The following is a 27295-nucleotide window of genomic DNA, read 5'->3' as shown; positions in this document are numbered from 1 at the left end:
CTGAAAAAACCTACACTCGATCCCTCCGATGTCAACAACTACAGACCAGTATCCCTTCTTTCTTTTCTCTCCAAAACTCTTGAACGTGCCGTCCTTGGCCAGCTCTCCTGCTATCTCTCTCAGAATGACCTTCTTGATCCAAATCAGTCAGGTTTCAAGACTAGTCATTCAACTGAGACTGCTCTTCTCTGTGTCACGGAGGCGCTCCGCACTGCTAAAGCTAACTCTCTCTCCTCTGCTCTCATCCTTCTAGACCTATCGGCTGCCTTTGATACTGTGAACCATCAGATCCTCCTCTCCACCCTCTCCGAGCTGGGCATCTCCGGCGCGGCCCACGCTTGGATTGCGTCCTACCTGACAGGTCGCTCCTACCAGGTGGCGTGGCGAGAATCTGTCTCCGCACCACGTGCTCTCACCACTGGTGTCCCCCAGGGCTCTGTTCTAGGCCCTCTCCTATTCTCGCTATACACCAAGTCACTTGGCTCTGTCATATCCTCACATGGTCTCTCCTATCATTGCTATGCAGACGACACACAATTAATCTTCTCCTTTCCCCCCTCTGATAACCAGGTGGTGAATCGCATCTCTGCATGTCTGGCAGACATATCAGTGTGGATGACGGATCACCACCTCAAGCTGAACCTCGGCAAGACGGAGCTGCTCTTCCTCCCGGGGAAGGACTGCCCGTTCCATGATCTCGCCATCACGGTTGACAACTCCATTGTGTCCTCCTCCCAGAGTGCTAAGAACCTTGGCGTGATCCTGGACAACACCCTGTCGTTCTCAACTAACATCAAGGCGGTGACCCGTTCCTGTAGGTTCATGCTCTACAACATTCGCAGAGTACGACCCTGCCTCACGCAGGAAGCGGCGCAGGTCCTAATCCAGGCACTTGTCATCTCCCGTCTGGATTACTGCAACTCGCTGTTGGCTGGGCTCCCTGCCTGTGCCATTAAACCCCTACAACTCATCCAGAACGCCGCAGCCCGTCTGGTGTTCAACTTTCCCAAGTTCTCTCACGTCACCCCGCTCCTCCGCTCTCTCCACTGGCTTCCAGTTGAAGCTCGCATCCGCTACAAGACCATGGTGCTTGCCTACGGAGCTGTGAGGGGAACGGCACCTCCGTACCTTCAGGCTCTGATCAGGCCCTACACCCAAACAAGGGCACTGCGTTCATCCACCTCTGGCCTGCTCGCCTCCCTACCTCTGAGGAAGTACAGTTCCCGCTCAGCCCAGTCAAAACTGTTCGCTGCTCTGGCACCCCAATGGTGGAACAAACTCCCTCACGACGCCAGGTCAGCGGAGTCAATCACCACCTTCCGGAGACACCTGAAACCCCACCTCTTTAAGGAATACCTAGGATAGGATAAAGTAATCCTTCTAACCCCCCCCCCTTAAAAGAGTTAGATGCACTATTGTAAAGTGGTTGTTCCACTGGATATCATAAGGTGAATGCACCAATTTGTAAGTCGCTCTGGATAAGAGCGTCTGCTAAATGACTTAAATGTTAAATGTTAATGTACATACTACCTCAATAAGCCTGACTAACAGGTGTCTGTATATAGCCTTGCTACTCTTTTTCAAATGTATTTTTATTGTTGTTTTTATTTCTTTACTTACACACACACCTTTTTTTCTCTCGCACCATTGGTTAGAGCCTGTAAGTAAGCATTTCACTGTAAGGTTGTATTATTACCTGTTGTATTCGGCGCACGTGACCTATAAACTTTGATTTGAAGTCTTTGCTAGGTAAAGCTCCGCCTTATCTCAGCTCACTGGTTACCATAGCAACACCCACCCGTAGCGCACGCTCCAGCAGGTATATTGCACTGGTCATCCCCAAAGCCAACACTTCCTTTAGCCGCCTTTCCTTCTAGTTCTCTGCTGCCAATGGCTGGAACGAATTGCAAAAGTCACTGAAACTGGAGACTTATATCTCCCTCTCTAACTTTAAGCATCAGCTTACCGATCACTGTACCTGTACACAGCAAATCTGTAAATAGCACACCCAACTACCTCATCCCCATATTATTACTTACCCTCTTACTCTTTTGCACCCCAGTATCTCTACTTGCACATCTATCACTCCAGTATTAATGCTAAATTGTAATTATTTTCGCCTCTAGGGCCTATTTATTGCCTACCTCCCTACATTTCCACACACTGTATATAGATATTTCTATTTTTATTTTGTGTTATTGACTGTACATTTGTTTATGTGCAACTCTGTGTTGTTGGTTTTGTCGCACTGCTTTGCTTTATCTTGGCCAGGTCGCAGTTGTAATTGAGAACTTGTTCTCAACTGGCCTACCTGGTTAAATAAAGGTGAAATAAATAAAATAAATAATGTTGTAGATACATCTCAAGGATAATCCATGGAAACAGGATGCACCTGAGCTCAATTTTGAGTCTCATACCAAAGGGTCTGAATACTTATGTAAATAAGGTATGTTTTTTACTTTTAATACATTTGAAAACATTTCTAACCCTGTTTTTGCTTTGTCACTATGGAGTATTGTGTTTAGATTGATTCGATTTTTTAAAAGTCCATTTTAGAATAACGTAACAAAATGTGGAAAAAGTAAAGGGGTCTGAATAATTTGCGAATGAACTGTATATAGACATAATATTGTTATGGCATGTTACTGGCATAGATAAAATACACTATATATACAAAAGTATGTGGACACCCCTAGTGGATTCAGTTGCAACACTCACTACCAAATTCCTGTTTGTTGGGAACTTCGTGAAATGGGTTTCCATGGCCGAGAAACCAGACACATGCCTAAGATCACCATGCACAATACCAAGCGTCGGCTGGAGTGGTGCAAAGCTCGCCGCCATTGGACTCTGGAGCAGTGGAAACGCGTTCTCTGGAGTGATGAATCACGCTTCACCATCTGGCAGGCCGACGGACGAATCTGGTTTTGGCGAATGGCAGGAGAACACTACCTGTCCCAATGCATAGTGCCAAATGTCAAGTTTGGTGGAGGAGGAATAATGGTCTGGGCTATTTTCCATGGTTCGGGCTAGGCCCCTTAGTTCCAGTGAACGTCCACATTCTAGACGATTATGTGCTTCTAACTTTGTGGCAACAGTTTGGGGAAGGCCCTCCTGTTTCATCATGACAATGCCTCTTCACAAAGTGAGGTCCATATAGAAATGGTTTGTCGAGATCGGTGTGGAAGAACTTGACTGGCTTGCACAAAGCCCCCCTGACCTCAACCCCATCGAACACCTTTGAGATTAATTTGAATATCGACTGCGAGCCAGGCCTAATTGCCCAAAATCAGTGCCCGACCTCACTAATGCTCTTGTGGCTGGATGGAAGCAAGTCCCTGCAGCAATGTTCCAACATCTAGTGGAAAGCCTTCCCAGAAGAGTGGAGGCTGTTATAGGAGCAAAGGGGGTGACCAACTCGATATTAATGCCCCTGGTTGTGGAATGAGATTTGATTAGCAGGTGTCCACATACACTACATGACCAAAAGTATGTCAAACAGTTAACATGGAAGCTATAGCTAAACCCTAACATGTAGTTAGTGTGGCTTTCGAATCCAAAAACATTCTCCCATGTGCACAAATATCGTAAAATTATTCCGCTGCATTCTCAGCTGTGAGTGTCAACCTTGCTAACGTTAGGTATATAATGTTAGCGAGCAAAGCTAAAGTAGCGTAGCCATTTAACCATATACCGTTTATTTTCACATGCCAATATAGCGTTACCTTTTTGAAGCACTTACCACAGAATCATAAATGTAACCTGAGACAGGTTTATCTCATGAATTCTTCAAGCAACTAATAAGCACACCGCTATAATACAGTCCTTTCTGTGGAATTGAGGAAGTTCTGATTCCATTTGGAATTATGGTGTTGATCATCTTTTGTCCACCAGGGAGCAGTCGATGATTAGCTAAACTAAATCGTTCATAAACCTCCAGCCAGATACTTCTCCCACGAAGGTTGAGAAGAGGACGTTAATAATTAAATACATAAATATTTAGGTAGTCACAAATGGTAGGGGGGAACTTTCTAGTGCTGATGTTATTAATTACGACAATTTGCAGGTGGAAATGTAGCCAGGATTGATAGTAAATTGCTGCACTGTGATTACCAGCATATATATTTTTATTAGTACGCCTGATGTATACATTCCTGTAGATATTAAATATTTAAGATTCAGTTTCTGACGAGTGTGCAGTGCACTTTATTTAAATGTTTACCGTTATGATATTACACTCCACCACAGTAGGTGGCGATATTGAAGCATGTTCAATGCGGCTGCTGTTGTGTTGAACATAAAGCCATTTTCTTGTTGGTTGGAGAGTGACTGGGATGTGCTGAAACACATCAGACAGAGTTGTTATAAAGGATTTTTGAAGAGTTTTTACCACAATGAGTTCAATTGGAACTGGGGTAAGTTTTTTTTATGCTAACAAATAAAATGTTTGGTAACTTGTTAGCCTCGGCTCACCTTAGCCAGGCTAGCAACAAAGTTAGCCAACTTGCTAGCTGTGACTGCTCTGTGCTAGTTTTAGGTTTCAGTAGATAACTAGCTAATAATACATTTAATCACGTCATTCGTGTAAGATCTATAATCGTATATAGTGGTGAAGTACATTTTACACTGGGTACTGTTACCTAGCTGTTCTTGCCTTGCAGTACTACTGTTAGTTTGATACTAAGCCATGTTGTCATGCCTGCTGTGCTGAGTCACTTGCACTACAGGCTAGTTAGCTACAGTAGCAATGCTGGCTAAGCTAAATCGAAATTGAAACCAATTCAACTGATTTGGTGTAGGAGAGCTACCGATATCCAATCTATCAACAAATGTTTGATATCACATTATATTTACAAGTTAGACACTGTTGGAAGCCTTTAATTAGCTAGATTGACACTCACACATGCACTTTCAAATGGCTCGGTGCTATCCGGTATCTTTGGGACGTCCCTAACCTTAATCTTTTTAAATTTCAATGTATGGATGTCCCAAGGAGCCTAGATTACACGGAGCCTTTCAAAGGGGATTCCTCTATTGTGAATCTAACAGTTACTAACATGATTTTGCTAGCCATTACTGTGAAAAGTGACACCAATGAGTATTGGTGAGATTGATGTAAAAGTTTGAAGCCTGGCAGTTCCTGTCAATGAAACATGTATGTTATATCAACAGCAGTGGTCATCAAAGTATAACATCCAAATCTCCCTTTCTAGTATGATTTGTCTGCCTCCACCTTTTCCCCTGATGGAAGGGTGTTCCAGGTGGAATATGCCATGAAGGCAGTAGAAAACAGCAGGTATGTGATCTTTCCATCTTTTAATGTGTTTTTGAATGCAGTACTACCCACATGATGGAAAGTGACAGGAATATGCACAAATCACTTTTTTGTACTCAAGTGTCTCAATTTGTTGTTTTTTGTTCTTTCTCCTTACAGCACAGCAATTGGGATACGATGCAAGGATGGGGTTGTGTTTGGTGTCGAGAAATTGGTTCTCTCCAAACTTTACGAACAAGGCTCAAACAAGCGTATCTTCAATGTCGACCGTCACGTAGGGATGGTATGTATTCATCCACAGACCACATGCCCAGTATATGTGTGTTTACCAACAAAACTGATGTGCACGCAACCACATGGAGAAAAACCCCAATCTTACAAACAAAGGATTAAAATGTAAGCTATTTCGTCTGCAAATGTTTATTAAACATCAAGAGATTTACCCATTGTACTTTATATGCTGTTTATTTCAAATACATAGTTACAGTTGCAGGTTAGCTAGCTAGCTCACGATAGCTTCCAAACCCTACTGGATTGGCTGTTGATACCTAGCATGCTGTCGGCTTGCTAGCACCAACATGGCGAGCCACTCTGGACGAAGCTAGCGTGGCTGGGCAAATCATCGCTAGTTAGTGGATCTTGGCCCGTAACACTCAGAGTATTTGCAATGTCGTCCTTTCTCTGCTGTTTACTTTGTGCATTGCTCAATCTACCTTTTAACTTTTTTACCGATAGGCAGTGGCTGGACTACTGGCTGATGCTCGATCCCTGTCTGAGGTGGCCAGAGAGGAGGCCTCCAACTTCAGATCCAACTATGGACACAATATCCCACTGAAGGTAAAAAGAACTCTGATGCTCTTGATCAGTGTTTTCTCTCAAACTCCTCCTTGTGTACCCTGTCAGTTCCATGTATTTGGTCTGTTCCGTTACAGTACTACCACACCTGATTCAACTGGATAACTGTGACTGTATTAACATGTTTTGTCAACATATTCTGAATTGATTTGCCTTGTCCCCAAGTCCTATGGACAATTGACATATTCCTTGATTTGAGATAAAATACATACAGGTGAAGTTGAAGTTTACATAGACTTAGGTTGGAGTCATTAACTTGTTTTTCAACCACTCCACAAATTTCTTGTTAACAAACTATAGTGTTGGCAAGTCGGTTAGGACATCTACTTTGTGCATGACACAAGTAATTTTTCCAACAATTGTTTACAGACAGATTATTTCACTTATAATTCACTGTATCACAATTCCAGTGGGTCAGAAGTTTACATACACTAAGTTGACTGTGCATTTAAACAGCTTGGAAAATTCCAGAAAATGATGTCATGGCTTTAGAAGCTTCTGATAGGCTAATTGACATCATTTGAGTCAATTGGAGATGTACCTGTGGATGTATTTCAAGGCCTACCTTCAAACTCAGTGCCTCTTTGCTTGACATCATAGGAAAATCAAAAGAAATCAGCCAAGTCCTCAGAAAAAAAATTGTCGCCATCCACAAGTCTGGTTCATCCTTGGGAGCAATTTCCAAACGCCTGAAGGTACCACGTTCATCTGTACAAACAATAGTACACAAGTATAAACACCATGGGACCACGCAGCCGTCATACCGCTCAGGAAGGAGACACATTCTGTCTCCTAGAGATGAACGTACTTTGGTGCGAAAAGTGCAAATCAATCCGAGAACAACGGCAAAGGACCTTGTGAGTAAAACGAGTCCAATGTTGACATAACCTGAAAGGCCGCTCAGCAAGGAAGAAGCCACTGCTCTAAAACGGCTATAAAAAAAGCCAGACTACGGTTTGCAATTGCATATGAGAACAAATATTGTACTTTTTGGAGAAATGTCCTCTGGTCTGATGAAACAAAAATAGAACTGTTTGGTCATAATGACCATCGTTATGTTTGGAGGAAAAGGGGGGATGCTTGCAAGCTGAAGAACACCGTCCCAACTGTGAAGCACGGGGGTGACAGCATCATGTTGTGGGGGTGCTTGGCTGCAGGAGGGACTGGTGCACTTCACAAAATAGATGGCATCATGAGGGAGGAAAATTATGTGGCTATATTGAAGCAACATCTCAAGACATTAGTCAGGAAGTTAAAGCTTGGTCGCAAATGGGTCTTCCAAATGGACAGTGACCCCAAGTATACTTCCAAAGTTGTGGCAAAATAGCTTAAGGACAACGAAGTCATGGTATTGAAGTGGCCATCACAAAGCCCTGACCTCAATCCTATAGAAAATGTGTGGGCAGAACTGAAAAAGTGTGTGCGAGCAAGGAGGCCTACAAACCTGACTCAGTTACACCAGCTCTGTCAGGAGGAATGGGCCAAAATTCACCCAACTTATTGTGGGAAGCTTGTGGAAGGCTACCTGAAACTTTGACCCAAGTTAAACAATTTAAAGGCAATGCTACCAAATACTAATTGAGTGTATGTAAACTTCTGACCCCCTGGGAATGTGATGAAAGAAATAAACGCTGAAATAAATCATTCTCTCTACTATTATTCTGACATTTCACATTCTTAAAATAGTGGTGATCCTAACAGACCTAAGACAGGGAACATTTACTAGGATTAAATGTCAAGAATTGTGAAAAACTGAGTTTAAATGTATTTGGCTAAGGTGTATGTAAACTTCTGACTTAAACTGTATAATCTCTCTTTACAGCATCTCTCAGAGAGAGTGGCCATGTACGTCCATGCCTACACGTTATACAGTGCGGTGCGGCCGTTTGGATGTAGCTTCATTTTGGGCTCTTACGATCAAGATGATGGTCCTCAGCTGTACATGGTTGACCCCTCTGGAATCTCATATGTGAGTTATTTTTGGGGGGTTTATCCCCAAACAAGCGCTGTCTGTCATTCATTTACTGTTTTCACACTACACGTTTAGGGACGGTTTCCCGGACCCAGATTTAGACTCATCCAGGAATGAGGCATTCTCTGTGGGGATTTTACCTTGAGCATGTGGTTTAGTCCTGGACTAGTTTTAATCTGGGTCATGGAAAATGGCCCTTTTTTTTTAAGGTGTTTGAACCTATGCAATGTTTGATTGATTGGGAATGTTGATTGATTGCCAACATAGATGTTGTAAATCTTATTATTCAACCTTAAATTATGACCTGAAATTTGTAACATTAGGCAATGCTGTTAAAATATTAGATGACCACTTATTCATTATTTTGTTTTATCAAGGGTTACTGGGGATGTGCTATTGGAAAAGCCAAGCAAGCCGCCAAGACAGAAATTGAAAAGCTTCAGGTAAGAATATTACTTGAGCCGAGTTTCTTAAGACAAGGGAAGATCTTGCTTAATTGTTTGACTTTGTATGCTATTGCTATCAACAGATGAAAGACATGACCTGCAGGGAGTTGGTAAAAGAGGTGGCCAAAATGTAAGTGTTTTTGTTTGTTTTATTAAAGGAACACAAACCCACACTGTTGTTCACGCTCATGAATAGCCTCCAATCAAGGCACTGCGTATTAAGTTGCTACTAACATGTACTGTTGGATGTTTTGTAGAATCTACATTGTACATGATGAAGTGAAAGACAAATCGTTCGAGTTGGAACTAAGCTGGGTTGGAGAAGGTAATGCCACTTTCCCATATACACATGTATTTTTAAGTGTGGTATTGTCTCCCTCTCTGTACATGACAAATGTAACAAAGGCAGAGTTTTGTACCCTGGTCTAAGCCACCACTAGTGTACCGGGTTAGCAGCCATAGCGTTTTTGTAACAAACTTGTCTCTGGTTGTGAGCAGTGTCACACATTTTAAATCTGACAGTTAACCCAGCTCATAACTAGGCAAGTCAGTTAAGAACAAATTCTGATTTACAATGATGGTCTACCCCGGTCAAACCCTAACGACGCTGGGCCAATTGTGTGCCACCCTATGGGGCTCCCGAGTGGCGCGGCGGTCTAAGGCACTGCATCTCCGTGCTAGAGGCATCACTACAGACCCTGGTTCGGTTCCAGGCTGTTTCACAACTGTCCGTGATTGGGAGTCCATAGGGCGTTGTCCGGGTTAGGGTTTGGTCGGGGTAGGCCGTCATTGTAAATAAGAAATTGTTCTTAACCGACTTGCCTAGTTAAATAAAATAACAAAGTGATGTATGGCAAGCATGTGCTATAAGGGGTTATGATTCTGTTAGATACTCAATCTAGCTATCACCTGGTCTAGTCAAATTGATCGCAGCTGGATGTTCTGCTTGAACTGAGCAGTGCAACTTATGACCTTCATGTCCCTTCACCAGTGACAAATGGAAAACATGAGCTGGTTCCAAAAGACGTCAGGGAGGAGGCAGAGAAGTACGCTAAGGTATGTATCACGACTACCATTCATTTTTATTTTCCATGGCATTTCTGTGACACTGTATTCTAACCAAAAATACGTCTGTGGTTTGAACTCGAGTCTCCTGTGCGCCACACGACTGAGTTAGCTTGCTGAGCTAAAGCCCAAGCTTTAGCCCAGGGAGCCAACTCAAGTCTTCAGGTCCCAGGCAAGGTTACCCATCACGTGAGAATGGTTCACTGAACCACTTCCATTATATCTGTCTTGCTGATTCGCAATGCCTTATGCTTCCACCATAGGATTCCTTGGAGGAGGAAGATGACTCTGATGAAGACAACATGTAAACTCATTTCTGTGATTTCTCCACCCGTCACACACCTACTGACAGGATGGCTCTCCAAGAGGCACAAGTTGTTTTGTAATTAATGGACCATTCATGTCATTTCTTTCCTTTTTGGGTTTGATGGATTTCAGCCTTGAAATAAAAGTTGAAGATAAGCACTGTTTATACTAAAAGCATCTTTGGCCTTTTTTTTGTGAGACACTAAATGCTGTCAAGGGTTTGCCTCTGTCATTTGATTTTGTAATTGTGTGTATTTAGCACATAATATCTCAAGGACGGTCACTTGATCCTTCTGGTGGTGCCAGTTGTGGAAGAAGACCAAGACTCTATTTCAGTGCAGTGTGATATGTTTCAAGTATGACTCAGTGACCCGAAGGGCAAAAGTCTCCACATTGACCTCCAACTCCATGCCAGCCTCATCTGATTCTATCCCTGCTTGGATACAATTTAAATCAAATTTTATTCATCACATAAACCCACAATAACATCTGCTAAATATGTGTAACTAAATACTTGTGTTCCTAGCTCCAACAGTGCAGTAGTATCTAACAATACACATCTAAAAGAATGCAAGTAAGAAATATATAAATATTAGATTGAGCAATGTTGACCAGTGTCTTGAATCTGAGGGATTGATTAGCTCCTCATCTGTACATTTGATAAAGACATGTCCTTCTGCCTGCCTGGGACAGATTATCTTGTCGTGGCGCTGATGTCAACCTAGTAGATTTAGGCTTGGAATTTCACGTCAGGATACTCAGCCAGAAGAGTAGCCAGTGTTCAGTTACACCCCTCAACACGGCTATATACGTTCATTGTCTGGCTTTAGGTAAGTAGTAAGCAAGATTTGACAGCAATCATTTCACTGGCTTTTACCTGCACATGCTTCCTTCCGGTTACGTAACCAACTTGCCTGCTCTGACGTCCTACGAACAAGGCGCAATTGGCCTCAATTTAAAACGAATCGATACTTTATATTTAACTCGTAACTCGCATCCTCTCCCCAGCAAATGACTACATTGCTAGTAACTCATAAATTCAAATACGAGTTACCGCTAGCACCATCTAACGAGTGAGTAGCAATTACTTGCGTTTTCAGTTCACATATAGTATATTTCCCACCTTGGAGTGACAAGGAAGCCAGTGTCGAAAATAGGCGGTCCATTGTAAAATATTTCTAACCAGTGAAAGGCTTGGATTGAGATAAAAGCCAATCATATTTCCATGTTGGGGTGTTATTCTTGTAAAATAAGCCAAGTATGAGAGGACCAATAGCACATTTTCTCTCAAAGCGCCGATTTCCATCTCTACCAACCATAAATACAGAGAAGGTATGTCCTATAGAATTTGAAGAAAGTGTTGACCAATCATATTTCTACGATTCGACCACCGCTGTCAAGCCAGCCAATCGGATTTCGAGAGACCCAGTTTCAGCTCAACAGCTTGTTATTCGTGTATTGCTTTGCAAATCTGGCTAGCAAGTCGTGTCGTTGCATGTAAGTATAAAAAAAAAAAATATCCCTCTCTAATGAATTACAAACGTTTAACAGTTCACGCTATTTAGATCAACGTGACACCCGTGTCGTTAGTTATCGGACGAGACTTCGCTAAATTTCGTATTTTTTCCTGTAAGGTTAGGCTGGTAAAGAATTGAATGCCAGTGACCAGTTGGCTTGTTTTTGCAGTGAAGAAATGTATGCGCCTTTTGTGAAACTGGATAATAAATAATGATTGTTCTGATACTTTTTTGTTTTATCGTCGAACAAACCTACCTGACTGCCTCTCGTTTATCCAAATGAGAACCACCGTTTGAAATGTTCTGCCTGAACTAGCTGGCCAACTCAATGACTAGCAAGGCGCTTTAAATCGCCATATCGAGAAACTGTTAACGTTGGCTAGCTAGCATGTTTAAGTTAGCTAACTAGCTAAATTTAGCTTTCGAGTTGAGGGAAATCTTCTGTCGTTACTTACTTTAAACACAATATTTATCATCTCTGTTTCTACTAAAACATATTGTCTAAGAGACTGGTACACCTTTTGTAGCCAGCTCCTCTGTATTTCTCAAGCAGTTAGGAATGAGCTCCCAGCCTGACATGGTGCAGCACGGCGAGCTATGATGGCGACGTGACACAGTCAGATTGCGAGCAAAGCGGGAAGGAACACGCACTATTCTGTCTGTTGTCTATGTGCAACGTCCTTGTAGTATGCCAACGCTGGGCTGTAATTCTATTGATAAAAATATTTTTAAAAGCTTTTGACTTTTTTTTGTCAACAATCAGCATGAGCATACAGTTAAACTAGATAGCCAGTAGCCACACATTTTTGTGAGTCTGGAGGGAGGGGGCTGCATCGAGCTTGAAAAGAATGCGTTAGAAGTAGCAGGCTAGTTCGTCGTTAGCCTGTTAGCATATTTACTATTTTTCGACTAAAATTGATTTAGTCCGAATCACGGCTGTTTTGACACCTTTATTCATCTGTAATTCCTATCTTGTTTTACAGCAATCAAAACCAATCGAGCTGGACTCCCTCAAATAGCCTCTACGATGAAGGTAAGTCACTTGGCTAACCTCAGTTGAAAACAGCAGTGAAGCCGACGCCTCTTTCACTTGGCTTGCAAAGAGACTGGGGGACAACTGTCTATATGGTTGGCAACAATATATGACAATTTGAAGGTGTCAATGTCACATACAGTACCAGTCAAAAGTTTGGACACACCAACTCATTCAAGGGTTTTTCTTTATTTCTACTATTTTCTACATTGTAGAATAATAGTGAAGACATCAAAACTATGAAATAACACATATGGAATCATGTAGTAACCAAAAAGGTGTTTAAACAAATCAAAATCAATTTTTTATTTTAGATCTTCAAAGTAACCACCCTTTGCCTTGATGACAGCTTTGCACACTCTTGGCATTTGTTCAAAGCTTCACCTGGAATGCTTTTTCAACAGTCTTGAAGGAGTTCCCACATGCTGTGCACTCGTTGGCTGCTTTTCCTTCACTCTGCAGTCCAACTCACCCCAAACCATCTCAATTGGGTTGAGGCCAGGTCATCTGAAGCAGCACTCATCACTCTCCATCTTGATCAAATACCTCTTACGCTGCCTGGATGTGTGTTGGGTCATTGTCCTGTTGAAAAACAAATGATAGTCCCACTAAGCGCAAACCAGATGGGATGGCGTATCGCTGCAGAATGCTGTGGTAGCCATGCTGGTTAAATGTGCCTTGAATTCTAAATAAATCAGTGTCACCAGTAAAGCACCATCACACCACCTCCTCCACGGTGGGAACCACACATGCAGAGATCATCCGTTAACCTACTCTGCATCTCAGAAAGACACGGCGGTTGGAACCAAAAATCTAAAATTTGGACTCATCAGACCAAAGGACAGATTTCCACCGGTCTAATGTCCATTGCTTGTGTTTCTTGTCCCAAGCGAGTCTCTTCTTATTGGTGACCTTTAGTAGTGGTTTCTTTTCAGCAATTTGACCACGAAGGCCTGATTCACGCAGTCTCCTCTGAACAGTGGATGTTGAGATGTCTGTTATTTGAACTCATTAGGTGAAGCATTTATTTGGGCTGCAATCTGAGGTGCAGCGGTCCTCATGAGAGCCAGTTTTATCATAGCGCTTGATGGTTTTTGCGACTGCACTTGAAGAAACTTTCAAAGTTCTGGATTGACTGACCTAAATGATGGACTGTCGTTTCTTTTTGCTTATTTGAGGGCTTGTGGCAAGAACAGCTATGTGGTAAAAGCCCAAATCCATATATCTTCTGTTTACCACCCCTACCATGTCACACCACAACTGGCTCAAACGCATTAAGGAAAGAAATTCCACAAATTAACTTTTAACAAGGCACACCTGTTAATTGAAATGCATTCCAGGTGACTTCCTCATGAAGCTGGTTGAGAGTGCCAAGATTGTGCAAAGCGTGGCTACTTTGAAGAATCTCAAATATAAAATACATTTTGACTAACACTTTTTTGGTTACAGCATGATTCCATATGTGTTGTTTAATAGTTTGTCTTATCTATTATTCTACAGTGTAGAACATAGTAAAAAATAAACACCCTTGAATTAGTAGGTGTGTCCAAACTTTTGACTGGTACTGTATATTTAATTTCAATGTCAAAGTTTTCATGTAGGCTTCACCGTATATGACAATTTTCAGACAGCATTGCCCACCTCTTCCTGAGCAAGACAACAAATGTTCTTGAGTTGAAAAACCTCTAATGCAATGTTTGTGGCATCATGCTTCCTGGACATCTCTTTCAATAGTGGTCAAACATGGTCTGTGTTTACTTTCTAAGAAAGAACAATGATAAATGTTACAGGGGTGTCTGTTTTTCTTACAGGCAGCGGACGAGCCTGCCTACCTGACCGTGGGGACGGAGGTCAGCGCGAAATACAGAGGTGCCTTCTGTGAGGCAAAAATCAAGACTGTTAAACGGACGGTGAAGGTTAAGGTAAGAGCACGGCACAACAATGGCTCCGTCTCAAATGACACCCCATTCTCCTTATAGTGCACTACTATAAACGGAATGGGGCTGGGGTCAAAAGTATTGCACTATATAGGGAAGAGGGTGTCATTTGGGACACAGACAACATTCTAATCAAACAAGGGAGTAATGTGAAAGGGTGCAAATGGTGATGTCCAAATCTGACAAGGATATGTTGTGTGTGTGTGTATATATAGGCCAAGTAGACAAGCTGATTGTCCAGTTTCGGTCACAGTTTTGCTGCAAAAGGACCCCCCCCATCTAAATGTTAGTGTATGCCAGTGACATCTTTCACGTAGACCTTGTTCTATGAACAGTTGCTCAGTTTGTTTCAGAAAGCATTATGCTAATCCAGGGGTCTTCAACCTTTTCTAGCATACTTTTTTTTTTGTCATTCTTCTCTACCCTGCGACTCTTCCCCCGATCCTTGGTGTACAAGAGATGTTTTCTGTCAATATAACTGGTAAAATAAGGTTAGTAAACAACTAAGGGGCCCCATAAAATCATATGTAGTATTTTCCTGATTTTATTTCTTTTTATCTTTCGATATTATAATTATTCATAGAGCAACAATAACAAATGATGTTCTGAGTCATGTCAATGCTTAAATCACATGGAAATACCATTATTTTTTATTTTTTTTGGTATGGAAAAGAACAACGCATTTGTGATTTGAGTGTAATTCCCCTTCATCTGTGCATCGGGCAAGAAAGGAATGTGTCGATCTAGCCTACTGCTGCACCACATGTCATGGCAGAGTTTGCAAAACAATTGCCACTTAATTTATACAAATAATCATGATCTAGTAATGTCAGGTAAGCCTAATTTGCATTTGAGAGTTTTTTGCGAAAGTCTTGGTCCACCCACAAGACTGTTATCATTAGCATCGCTAACTGGCTATACATACAGAGTGATAGACAAATGCGCGCACCAAACAGACGGACAGCAATTTTTCTGGGAATTAATTGGCATATATTGTGTTGCGTTTGGCTTTTTAAGCCAACAGTGGCTAACCAGGGGTGGGATAATGTCGATGTGTCTTTGATTGGACAGTGGCCGGGAGCTTTATGGTTGACTGTTTGCGATGGAACACATGGGGGGGAAATGCATGCGTCACCCTTTATTTGGATAGTCCGGATTTTCCATCTGTAGATGCTCTACAGATGATCCTACTGTCTGTTGCTAATTAACTGCTTGCTAAGTTTAGGGTTAGTAGATTAGTTGAAATGTTACAGATAGTAGGTTAAGCATCTACAGATGGACTATCCATATATAGTGTTACCAATGCATGTACTTACAGAATCGATTGGCAAGCTACTCATAGTTGGGCTGCGAGCTACTGGTAGTTCGCGATCTAGATGTTGGAGACCCCTGGGTTAATCTGACCTACGCAGTCCCAACTAGACACTCTGAAAATAGTTAATTTAGTCTTATCATAACAAACGCTGGTGATAGTCTGTCATCATGACTGCATTGGTTACAGCGTGTTGGGTAAAACACATGTTTCACATTAAATACACTGAACAGTGTTGGTCCCTTGTTTCTTGAGCTGCAATTAAAAATCCCTGAAATCTGTGCTGGGGACAATAAAAGGCCACTTTAAAATTAGCAGTTGTCACAACACAATGCTTCAGAAGTGAAGTTTTGTGGGAGCGTGCAATCGGCATGCTGACTCCAGGTATCTCCACCAGAGCATTGAATGTTAATTTCTCTACCATAAGCTGCCCCCAAAATCATTTTAGATAATTTTGCAGTATGTCCAACCGGTCTCACAACCGCAGAGCACGTGTAACCACGCCAGCCCAGGACCTCCACACCCAGCTTCTTCTTCAGCTGCGGGATCATCTGAGGGGTGCTGAGGAGTATTTCTGTCTGTAATAAAGCCCTTTTGTGGGGGGAAACTCATTCTGATTGGATGGGCCTATGCCCTCCAAGGCCCACCCATGGCTACACCCCTGCCCAATCATGTAAAATCCATAGACTAGGGCCTAATGAATCTGGTTTTTGTATTTTTTCGAACAACCGATAGGCCTAGGAGTTTTGGTTCATACGTCCTTTTTTAATTATTCCTTAAAACACCATTGTGAACATGTGGGTGCCACTGAACTGGTGAACCTGCCTATAGGTCAGGGCTGATGATGGTTATTGTTTTAAGATCAAGTGATCCCACACCAATCACCAGCTAGCAGCATTGTGACCTGACCACCTGTATTCTCCGCTGTTCTCCTTTGCTTCTGCTCTTCTATTATGATTGTCACAACAAGGTCAGAGTACCCTTGATTGATTATTTAATTGGTCTAGTGTTCGTGGGACGAGGTAGGAAACCCCATTTGAACTTTCTCCACATAGAAAGATTGGTGAAGGCTATTATGCACCATTCCCTGGTAGTACTAGAAGCACATGCCTACTATTGTATCAGATCTTAAACCATCTGTAGCTTGAAACCCCTGTTTGTACAACTGTGCCTTCCAGCGTTGGCATGTGAGGTTCGTCTATAGGCTCCTTGGTAACTGACTGGTCAAATAAAATGTAATTTGTCATATTTCGTGGCTAGTCAGGAAGAGGAAAGTTTTATGTTACTCAACTAGATTATTTCACCTTGTCTGAATTCCTTTTGTTTCCCTCCTCTCTCTCTAGGTGATGCTCAAAGGAGACACTACCTCACAAGTTGTTCAAGATGACCAAGTGAAAGGACAGTTGAGGGTAAGTTTGGAACTAACTGGCATTGCATCACCGAGCTCCCCACAGCATGATATGCAATACATTAATTAGGCCCTCATTGTTCTTTTGATTCTCAGAATCATCTGTTTGTCACATGATTCTGAGATTCCGATCTGTTGGATTTAACAATGATTCTGTACTTGTGACAGCATAATGTCCTACAGGGTACTGGCATATAGAACCGGTACAGATAAGGTATTGTCGACGTGAAGTTCATGTATATTGCCTAACTGCAATGGTCATGTGACTAATGCCCTGGCAAATTACACTGATCACCTGTTTTTCCAACAACTGTAAGCATCAATGGTAGTGCAGTTTTTTTGTGTGTGTGCTGATTTTTAATGCCAGAGTGTTAAACATTCAAAGTTGCCTTAAGATTTAAAATGGCCTCCGTTTTTCTGTCATGATCTATTGTGTGGTTCCCTTTTTTACTGTTCGAACACGTGTTATGGGCTTTCACTTTACCCAGGCACGTTTCTTTCTTTAGAGAAGAATTGATTTGAGATGCAATATTCAGAAATCGCTCCACCAATTCCTGGTTGCTAAAATTCAAATACTTTTGCCTTTATTTAGAGAATCGTTGTGCCGGAGGGGATGGCTGCCGTTTTACGGGCTCCTAACGAACTGTACTATTTAAATTAAAATAAAATAAATACATTTTGCATTGTTTGTAACTCATTCTGTACATAATTTTGCTGCTACCGTCTCTTATGACCGAAAAGAGCTTCTGGACATCAGAACATCGATTTGCTCACCTCGAACTGGACAAAGATTTTTCTTTCATGTCCGACGAGAAGGATGTACTGCTTTGTCGAGACAAGGCCCAAATCTCAATCATCCTCATGAAGATAAGATGGAGAAAAGGGGTGAGGAGGGCGGGGTGCCGTGTAAGAATTTGCAGACGAATAGGTAAACCACCACTACCCTCCGTATTATTGACCAACATGCAATCATTGGAAAACAAACTGGACGATCTAAGACTATACAACCAACGGGACATTAACTGTAATATCTTGTTTCACTGAGACGTAGTTAACCTTTCTAGCGCAGGCGTTCCGCTAGCGGAACCCCTCGACAACATTCCGCTGAAAAAGCAGCGCGGGAAATTATTATTATTATTTTTTTTAAATATGTAACTTTCACACATTAACAAGTGCAATACAGCAAATGAAAGATAAACATCTTGTTAATATACCCATCGTGTCCGATTTCAAAAAGGCTTTACAGCGAAAGCACAACATATGATTATGTTAGTTCAGAGCCAAGTCAAAAAAACACAGCCATTTTTCCAGCCAAAGATAGGAGTCACAAAACGCAGAAATATAGATACAATTAATCACTAACCTTTGATCTTCATCAGATGACACTCATAGGACATCATGTTACACAATACATGTATGATTTGTTTACATTGCCGCGTTACGTTTAGTAATGTTTTGATTCCAAAACATCCGGTGATCTTGCAGATAGACACAGAAATCCCAGAAATCCTCATAATAAACATCGATAAAAGATACAAGTGTTATTCACAGAATTAAAGAGACTTCTCCTTAATGCAACCACTGTGTCAGATTTAAAAATAAATAAATAATAACTTTACGGAAAAAGCATAATCTGAGTACGGCGCTCAGAGCCCAATCCAGCCAAAACAAATCCGCCATTTGGAGTCAACAGAAGTTAGAAATAACATGATAAATATTCACTTACCTTTTGATCTTCATCAGAATGCACTCCCAGGAATCCCAGTTTGACAATAAATGACTGATTTGTTCCATAAAGTCCATCATTTATGTCCAAATAGCCACTAGTTGTTAGCGTGTTCAGCCCAGTAATCCATCTCCGTTACAGGTCGTAGAAACATATCAAACTATGTATGGAATCAATCTTTAGGATGTTTTTAACATAAGTCATCAATATTTTTCCAACCGGAGAATTCCATTGTCTGTAGCAAAGGACTGGAACGAGAGCTAACTCTGTCGGGAGCGCGCGTCACGAGCCCGAGACACTCTGCCAGACCACTGACTCAAACAGGTCTCATGAGCCCCTCCTTTATAGCAGAAGCGTGAAACAAGTTTCTAAAGATGGTTGACATCTAGTGGAAGCCTTATGAAGTGCAACTTAACCCCATAGACACTGTGTATTCGGTAGGCCAAGCTTACAAAACTCAGATTTCCCACTTCCTGGTTGGATTTTTCTCAGGTTTTCGCCTGCCATATGAGTTCTGTTATACTCACAGACATCATTCAAACAGTTTTAGAAACTTCAGTGTTTTTTTTATACAATACTACTAATAATATGCATATATTAGCATACTCTGGGCACGCATGTCATGCAAAAGTGAAAATGCTGCCCCCTATCCCAAACAGGTTAAACGACGACAAGGATAATAGAGCTGGCTGGCTTCTCCATGCGTCGGCACGAAAGTGTAGCTACGTCTGGTAAAACGAGGGGCGTGTTTATCTATTTGTCAACAACTGCTGGTGCGCAATGTCTAATATTAAGTCTGGAGGTTTTGCTCGCCTGATGTAGAATACCTCATAAACTGTAGATCGCACCAAGAGTTCTCATCTATATTATTCGTAGCAGTCTTTACCGCAACAAAGCGATGCTGGCACTAATACAGCTCGTTGAGTGCGGTCTAAGGCCATAAGCAAACAATAAAATGCTCATTCAGAAGCGGTGCGCCTAGTGGCCGGGGACTTTAATGCAGGCAAACTTAAATCCATTTCTACCAGCATATCACATGTGCAACCAGAGGCACAAAAAACAACAACTCTAGACCATCTTTACTCTACACACAGAGACGCGTACAGAGCTCTCCCTCGTCCTCCATTTGGCAAATCTGACCATAATTCTATCCTCCTGATTCCTGCTTACAAGCAAAAACTGAAGCAGCAAGTACCAGTGACTCGCTCAATATGGAAGTGGTCAGATGATGTTGATGCTACGCTACAGGACTGTCTTGCTAGCACAGACTGGAATATGTTCCAGGATTCATCCAATGGCATTGAGTACACCACCTCAGTCACCGGCGTCTTCAATAAGTGCATCAACGATGTTGTCCCAACAGTGACTGTACATATATATCCCAACCAGAATCCATGGATTACAGACATCCCCACCGAGCTAAAGGCTAGAGCTGCCGCTTTCAAGGAGCGGTAGACTAATCCGGACGCTTATAAGAAATCCTGCTATTCCCTCAGATGAACAATCAAACAGACAAAGCATCAATAAAGGAGTAAGATTGAATCCTACTACACCGGCTCTGACACTCGTCAGATGTGACAGGGCTTAAACTACTACCCACAACAAAGGGAAACCCAGCTGCGAGTTGCTCAGTGACGCGAGCCAAGCAGGCGAGCTAAATGCCTTTTCATGCTCGCTTTGAGGCAAGCAACACTGACGCATGCATGAGAGCACCAGCTGTTCCGGAAGACTGTGTGATGAAGCGCTCTATAGCCGATGTGAGCATGACCTTTTTAAAACAGGTCTACATTTACAAAGCTGCGGAGCCAGACGGATTACCAGGACGTGTACTCAAAGCATGTGCGGACCAACTGGCAAGTGTCTTCACTGACATTTTCAACTTTTGCCTGGCCAAGTCTGAAATACCTACATGTTACAAACAGACCACCATAGTAACCTGTGCCCAAGAAAGCGAAGGTAACCTGCCTGAATGATTACCGTCGGTAGCCATGAAGTGCTTTGAAAGAATGGTCATGGCTCACATCAACACCATCATGCCGGAAACACTAGACCCACTCCAGTCATCTCCACACTGCCCTTTCCCACCTGTGAGAATACTGTTCATTGACCACAGCTCACAGTTGACCACAGTTCAATTGACCACAGTTCAACACCATAGTGCCCACGAAGCTCATCTCTAAGCTAAGGAGCCTGGAACTAAACACCTACCTCTGCAACTGGATCCTGGACTTTCTGATGGACCACCCCCAGGTGGTAAGGGTAGGCAACAACACGTCTGACACGCTGATCCTCAACACGAGCCCCTCGGGGTGAGTGCTTAGTCCAGTTCTGTACTTCCACGACTGTGTCGCCAAGCACGACTCCAATACCATCAAGTTTGTTGTAGACACAACAGTGGTAGGCCTGATCACCGACAACGATGAGACAGCCTATAGGGAGGAGGTCAGAGACCTGGCAGTGTGGTGCCAGGACAACAACTTATCCCTCAATGTGATAAAGACAAAGGAGCTGATCATGGACTATAGGAAAAGGAGGGCTGAACAGGGCCCCATTAAACTCGACGGGCTGTAGTGGAGCGGGCCCGTACACTCAACCAGTACTTCACTGAGGCCAAGCTTCCTGCCATAGAGGACCTAATATACTAGGCGGTGTCCGAGGAAAGCCCATAAAATTGTCCGACTCCAGTCACCTGTCATAGACTGTTCTCTCTGCTACCGCACGGCAAGCGGTACCGGAACGCCAAGTCTAGGACCAAGCTTAACAGCTTCTACCCCAAGCCATAATACTGCTGAACAATTAATCAAATGGCCACCCGGACTATTTACATTGACCCCCCCCCCCCTTGTTTTTACGCTGCTGCTACCCGCTGTTTAATATCTATGTATTGTCACTTTACAAATTACCTCTACTAACCTGTAACCCACACATTACCCCCTGTAATTTTGTTGTTTTTAAAAACATTTTTTACTTGAGTTTATTTGAGAAATTATTTCTTGAATTGCATTGTTGGTTAAGAGCTTCTAAGCAAGCATTTCACGCTAAGGTCTACACCTGTTGTATTCGGCGCATGTGACATATATAATTTGATTTGATCATCTTAAACCACTGAAATATATTTTCCATAACCAAAAATATTGTGTTTTGAGCTGGTGTATAAAACTGAAAGTAAAAGACACAAAAAAACTAACTTAAGTACGGGAAGCATATAAATAACGCACATAGAACAGATCTACCGCTTCTTAGACTTGCTTTCAATCAGAATAACAGGTCTATAACTCTAATTTCTATGTGAATTTGGTCGGGTCGCCCAAAAAGTTACATATTGCAGCTTTTACTGTTGCCATTTTGAGTTATTTTTAAAATGGGAGTGTAAGAGCAGCTCATATGAGGTGTCTGTCTCATCTCCCTGGCATCTTTTTGCAGGTGGGCTCCACAGTGGAGGTGAAGAGTGCAGAGGGGATCTGCAGTGAGGCAACCATCAACAAACTCACAGACGCCAGTTGGTACACAGTGGGTAAGTTCATTTAATAACACTTAAACTAGTTTACAAGAAGTCCTGCTCCTGTTATCACCTGATAATGGTAGACTACATAGGTCTTTGTTGTTTGGTTGCGTTTTGACTATTCTCTGTCATAACTGACTTGGTCAATGGCACTGAACTCAGCAAAAAAAAGAAGCGTCCTCTCACTGTCAACTGCATTTATTTTCAGCAAACTTAACATGTGTAAACAACAAGATTCAAGAACTGAGAAATACAAACAGAACACGTTCCACAGACATGACTAAGCAGGTAGCTTAGTGGTTAGAGCATTGGACTAGTAATCGAAAGGTTGCAAGATTGAATCCCTGAGCTGACAAGGTAAAAATCTGTCGTTCTGCCTCTGAACAAGGCACTTAACCCACTGTTCCTAGGCCGTCATTGAAAATAAGAATATGTTCTTAAAACTTCTTATGGATGAAATCCCGTTAACGGGATCGATTTGACAACAGCCAGTGGAAGTGCAGGGCGCCAAATTCAAACAAATCTCATAATTAAAATTCCTCAAACATAGAAGTATTTTACACCATTTTAAAGATAAACTTGTTGTTAGTCCCACCACAGTGTCCGATTTCAAAAAGGCTTTACGACGAAAGCATACCATGCGATTATGTTAGGTCAGCAACTAGTCACAGAAAAACACAGCCATTTTTCCAGCCAAAGAGAGGAGTCACAAAAAGCAGAAATGGAGATAAAATTAATCACTAACCTTTGATGATCTTCATCAGATGACACTCATAGGACTTCATGTTACACAATACATGTATGTTTTGTTCGTTAAAGTTCATATTTATATCCAAAAATCTCAGTTAACGTGCCAATGTAATGTTCAGTAATGTTTTGCTTCCAAAACATCCAGTGATTTTGCAGAGAGCCACATCAATTTACAGAAATACTCATAATAAATGTTGATGAAAATACAAGTGTTATACATGGAATTAAAGATATACTTCTCCTTAATGCAACCGCTGTGTCAGATTTCAAAAAAGCTTTACGGAAAAAGCACACCATGCAATAATCTGAGTACAGTGCTCAGAGACCAAAACAAGCCATACAAATACCTGCCATGTTGTGGAGTCAACAGAAGTCAGAAATAGCTTTATAAATATTCACTTAACTTTGATCTTCATCGGAATGCACTCCCAGGAATCCCAGTTCCACAATAAATGTTTGTTTTGTTCGATAAAGTCCATAATTTATGTCCAAATACCTCCTTTTTGTTTGCGCGTTTAGTTCACAAATCCAATTTCAAGAGGCGCAGGCACTTAGTCCAGACAAAGTGAAAAAAGTTATATTACAGTTCGTAGAAACATGTCAAACGATGTATAGAATCAATCTTTAGGGTGTTTTTAACATAAATCTTCAATAATTTTCCAACCGGACAATTCCTTTGTCTTTAAAAAGGAAAAGGAACTCAGCTAACTCTCACGGGGTGCGCTTGACTGAGCTCATGGCATTCTGCCAGACACCTGACTCAAACAGCTCTTATTCTCTCTCCCTTCACAGTAGAAGTCTGAAACAAGGTTCTAAAGACTGTTGACATCTAGTGGAAGCCTTAGGAAGTGCAATCGGACCAATTTACACTGTATATTGGATAGGCAAAGACTTGAAACCCTACAAACCTCAGATTTCCCACTTCCTGGTTGGATTTTTTCTCAGGTTTTTGCCTGCCATATGAGTTCTGTTATACTCACAGACATCATTCAAACAGGTTTAGAAACAGCTGAGTTTTTTATCCAAATCTACTAATAATATGCATGTCTTAGCTTCTGGGCCTGAGTAGCAGGCAGTTTACTCTGGGCACCTTATTCATCCAAGCTACTCAATACTGCACCCCAGCCATAAGAAGTTAACCGACTTGCCTAGTTAAATAAAGGTCAAAAGAAATGAAATGTGTCCCTGAAATAATGGGGGGGGGGTCAAAATCAAAAGTAACAGTCAGTATCTGGTGTGGCCACCAGCTGCATTAACTTCTGCAGTGCATCTCCTCATGGACTGCACCAGATTTGCCAGTTCTTGCTGTGAGATGTTACCCCACTTCCACCAAGGCACCTGCAAGTTCCCAGACATTTCTGGGGGGGAATGGCCCTAGGCCCCAGAACACTGACATTCCTGTCTTGCAGGAAATCACGCACAGAACGAGCGGTATGGCTGGTGGCATTGTCATGTTGGAGGGTCATGTCAGGATGAGCCTGCAGGAAGGGTACCACATGAGGGAGGAGGATGTCTTCCCTGTAACGCACAGCGTTGAGATTGCCTGCAATGACAACAAGCTCAGTCCGATGATGCTGTGACACACCGCCCCAGACCATGATGGACCCTCCACCTCCAAATCGAGAGAGTACAGGCCTCGGTGTAACGCTCATTCCTTCGACGATAAACGCAAATCCGGCCATCACCCCTGGTGAGACAAAACCGCGACTCGTCAGTGAAGAGCACTTTTTGCCAGTCCTGTCTGGTCCAGCGACGGTGGGTTTGTGCCTGTAGGCGACGTTGTTGCCGGTGATGTCTGGGGAGGCCCTGCCTGACAACAGGCCTACAAGCCCTCAGTCCAGGTTCTCTCAGCCTATTGTGGGCAGTCTGAGCACTGATGGAAGGATTGTGCGTTCCTGGTGTAACTCGGGCAGTTGTTGTTGCCATCCTGTACCTGACCCACAGGTGTGATGTTTGGATGTACCAATCCTGTGCAGGTGTTGTTACACGTGGTCTGCCACTGCGAGAACGATCAGCTGTCCTTTCTGTCTCCCTGTAGCGCTGTCTTAGGCGTCTCACAGTACGGACATTGCAATTTATTGCCTGCAGTCCTCATGCCTCCTTGCTGCATGCCACGTTCACGCAGATAAGCAGGGACTCTGGGCATCTTTCTTTTGATGTTTTTCAGAATCAGTAGAAAGGCCTCTTTTAGTGTCCCAAGTTTTAATAACTTTGGCCTTAATTGCCTACCGTCTGTAAGCTGTTAGTGTCTTAACGACCGTTCCACAGGTGCATGTTCATTAATAGTTTATGGTTCATTAAACAAGCATGGGAAACAGTGAAGATCTGTGAAGTTATTTGGATTTTTAAGAATTATCTTTGAAAGACAGGGTCCCCGAAAATGGATGTTTCTTTTTTGCTGAGTTTATTTGTCTATGATCTGTGGGAGCAGTATACTTTGGTGTTAGTGTTTAAAATAAATACCATCTTGGTGGCAGGTAGCCTACCGGTTAAGAGCTTTGGGCCAGTAATCGAAAGGTTGCTGGTTCAATCCCCGAGCCGAGTAGGTGAAAACTCTGTCAAAGTGCCCTTGAACATGGCACTTAACCCTAATTGCTCCTGTAAGTTGTTCTGGATAAATATCAAATGTAAACTTTACAAGGGAACTGCTTCCCACTGTATTCCAGTGTTTGACGATGGGGATGAGAAGACACTCCGCAGGACGTCTCTGTGTCTTAAGGGCGAGAGACATTTTGCTGAGAGCGAGGTAAGAGGACTGGTCTTCTGGACCTGACTGTCTTCTTGGACATTTGATTTGGTGGTCCGTTATGTTGCTCTTTGATACGTTGATTAAGATTCCTCCTCTCGCTCACTCTCCTTACTCTTCTATCTCTCTCTGTTGTTATCTAGACGTTGGACCAACTGCCCCTGACCAACCCGGAGCACTTTGGCACCCCCGTAATCGGGAAGAAGGGAAACCGCGGAGGAAGGAGGTCATCTCAGGCTCAGTAAATTGACCCTCCTTTCACTTTACCTCTTATTTTAATCCTCACCTTTACCCCAATCCCACCCTTCTAAGTTAACCTTTTAAAGCAAAACTCCACTCAAAAACAACCTTTTGGTTTATTTTATGTCAAGTTTTCAAGTTATTTGACTTTCAAGAAGCAACATGTCACTTGCCACATCATGTGATGCGTTTTGCTTCTTGCATGTCCAATATCTTGAAAACTTGACTGCTGACATGCGAAACATTTTAGAACTGTATCAAGAGTGGACTAATGGGGGGAAATGACCCCAAAAGTTTGAGTGGAGTTTTTTTCATGCTGCCCTGCAGTGGGCCATATGGTACCACTGTGTTCTTTCTTTTGATACGGTTTGATGACCTAACCTGCACTACCGCTTACATTTCCCAGTAAGATTTTAATCTGCAAACATGCTTCTGTAGATGCTCTGCTGTATATATTCAAACATGGTCATTATACACATTTTCACACGCCTTCCCCTTTTCCACATTTTGTTACTTACAGCCTTTTTCTAGAAATGATAAAAAAAATTAACTTCTCAGCAATCTACACACAATACCCCATAATGACAAAGCAAACAATGACAAAATATACAGCAATACCTTATTTACGTAAGTATTCAGACCCTTTGTAATGAGACTTGAAATTGTACCCAGGTACATCCTGTTTCCATTGATAATCCTTGATGTTTCTACAACTTGATTGGAGTCCACCTGTGGTAAATTCAATTGATTGGACATGATTTGAAAAGGCACAAACCTGGCTATGTAAGGTCCCACAGTTGACAGTGCATGTCAGAGCAAAAACCAAGCCATGAGGTCAAAGGAATTGTCCGTAGAGCTCAGACGGGTGCCCTGACACATCCTATCTGAGTAAGGGTACCAAAAACATTTCTGCAGCATTGAAGGTTCCCAAGAACACAATGTACTCCATCATTCTTAAATTGAATAACTTTGGGACCACCAAGACTCTTCCAAGAGCTTGCCGCCCGGCAAAACTGAGCAATTGGGGGACATCCATTGACATTCTTGGTCAGGGAGGTGACCAAGAACCCGATGGTCACTCGGACTGAGCTCCAGAGTTCCTCTGTGGAGATGGGAGAACCTTCCAGAAGGACAACCATCTCTCTGCAGCACTCCACCAATCAGGGCTTTATGGTAGAGTGGCCAGACAGAAGCCACTCCTCAGT

At 42.5% G+C, this 27295-nt stretch overlaps 2 protein-coding genes across 8 annotated transcripts in view; both read left to right on the top strand.

The window, feature by feature from the left end:
• Nucleotides 1-4241: 4241 nt before the first annotated feature.
• Nucleotides 4242-10093, top strand: LOC139563529 (proteasome subunit alpha type-3). The gene is made up of 10 exons (XM_071382260.1): nucleotides 4242-4415; nucleotides 5214-5296; nucleotides 5435-5558; nucleotides 6011-6112; nucleotides 7953-8099; nucleotides 8480-8545; nucleotides 8632-8678; nucleotides 8806-8873; nucleotides 9540-9604; nucleotides 9877-10093. Exons 1-10 carry the CDS (start codon nucleotides 4395-4397, stop codon nucleotides 9919-9921), a joined length of 768 nt encoding a protein of 255 aa, XP_071238361.1. The 5' UTR covers nucleotides 4242-4394; the 3' UTR covers nucleotides 9922-10093.
• A 1242-nt stretch (nucleotides 10094-11335) lies between these two features.
• The window catches only part of LOC139563526 (AT-rich interactive domain-containing protein 4A-like), a 52769-nt gene continuing 36809 nt past the window's right edge, over nucleotides 11336-27295 (top strand). For 3 of the 7 annotated variants that reach the window (XM_071382256.1, XM_071382253.1, XM_071382255.1), the window contains exons 1-7: nucleotides 11337-11416; nucleotides 12420-12469; nucleotides 14281-14391; nucleotides 17062-17127; nucleotides 22276-22366; nucleotides 25771-25850; nucleotides 25994-26091. In XM_071382256.1, coding sequence (XP_071238357.1) covers nucleotides 12464-12469; nucleotides 14281-14391; nucleotides 17062-17127; nucleotides 22276-22366; nucleotides 25771-25850; nucleotides 25994-26091 — 452 coding nt within the window. In that variant the 5' untranslated portion in view covers nucleotides 11337-11416; nucleotides 12420-12463. Of the gene's footprint in view, nucleotides 11417-12335; nucleotides 12470-14280; nucleotides 14392-17061; nucleotides 17128-22275; nucleotides 22367-25770; nucleotides 25851-25993; nucleotides 26092-27295 lie in introns of those variants that run through there. The other 4 variants (XM_071382257.1, XM_071382254.1, XM_071382258.1 and 1 more) reach the window with 3 other exon arrangements.

The sequence above is a fragment of the Salvelinus alpinus genome, chromosome 34 (genome assembly GCF_045679555.1).
Source record: "Salvelinus alpinus chromosome 34, SLU_Salpinus.1, whole genome shotgun sequence".
NCBI classification, from domain to species: Eukaryota; Metazoa; Chordata; class Actinopteri; order Salmoniformes; family Salmonidae; genus Salvelinus; species Salvelinus alpinus.
Note: the sequence above shows the minus strand (reverse complement) of the source record. Positions and strands in the feature narration are given on the sequence as shown.

What these genes read in the sequence shown, in the direction of transcription:
- LOC139563529 (XM_071382260.1), top strand. Translation starts at nt 4,395, where the DNA reads ATGAGTTCAATTGGAACTGGG. An exon ending in TCGACCGTCACGTAGGGATG is followed by an intron (nt 5,559 to 6,010) that starts GTATGTATTCAT and finishes TTTTACCGATAG; the next exon opens with GCAGTGGCTGGACTACTGGC. An exon ending in ACTAAGCTGGGTTGGAGAAG is followed by an intron (nt 8,874 to 9,539) that starts GTAATGCCACTT and finishes TCCCTTCACCAG; the next exon opens with TGACAAATGGAAAACATGAG.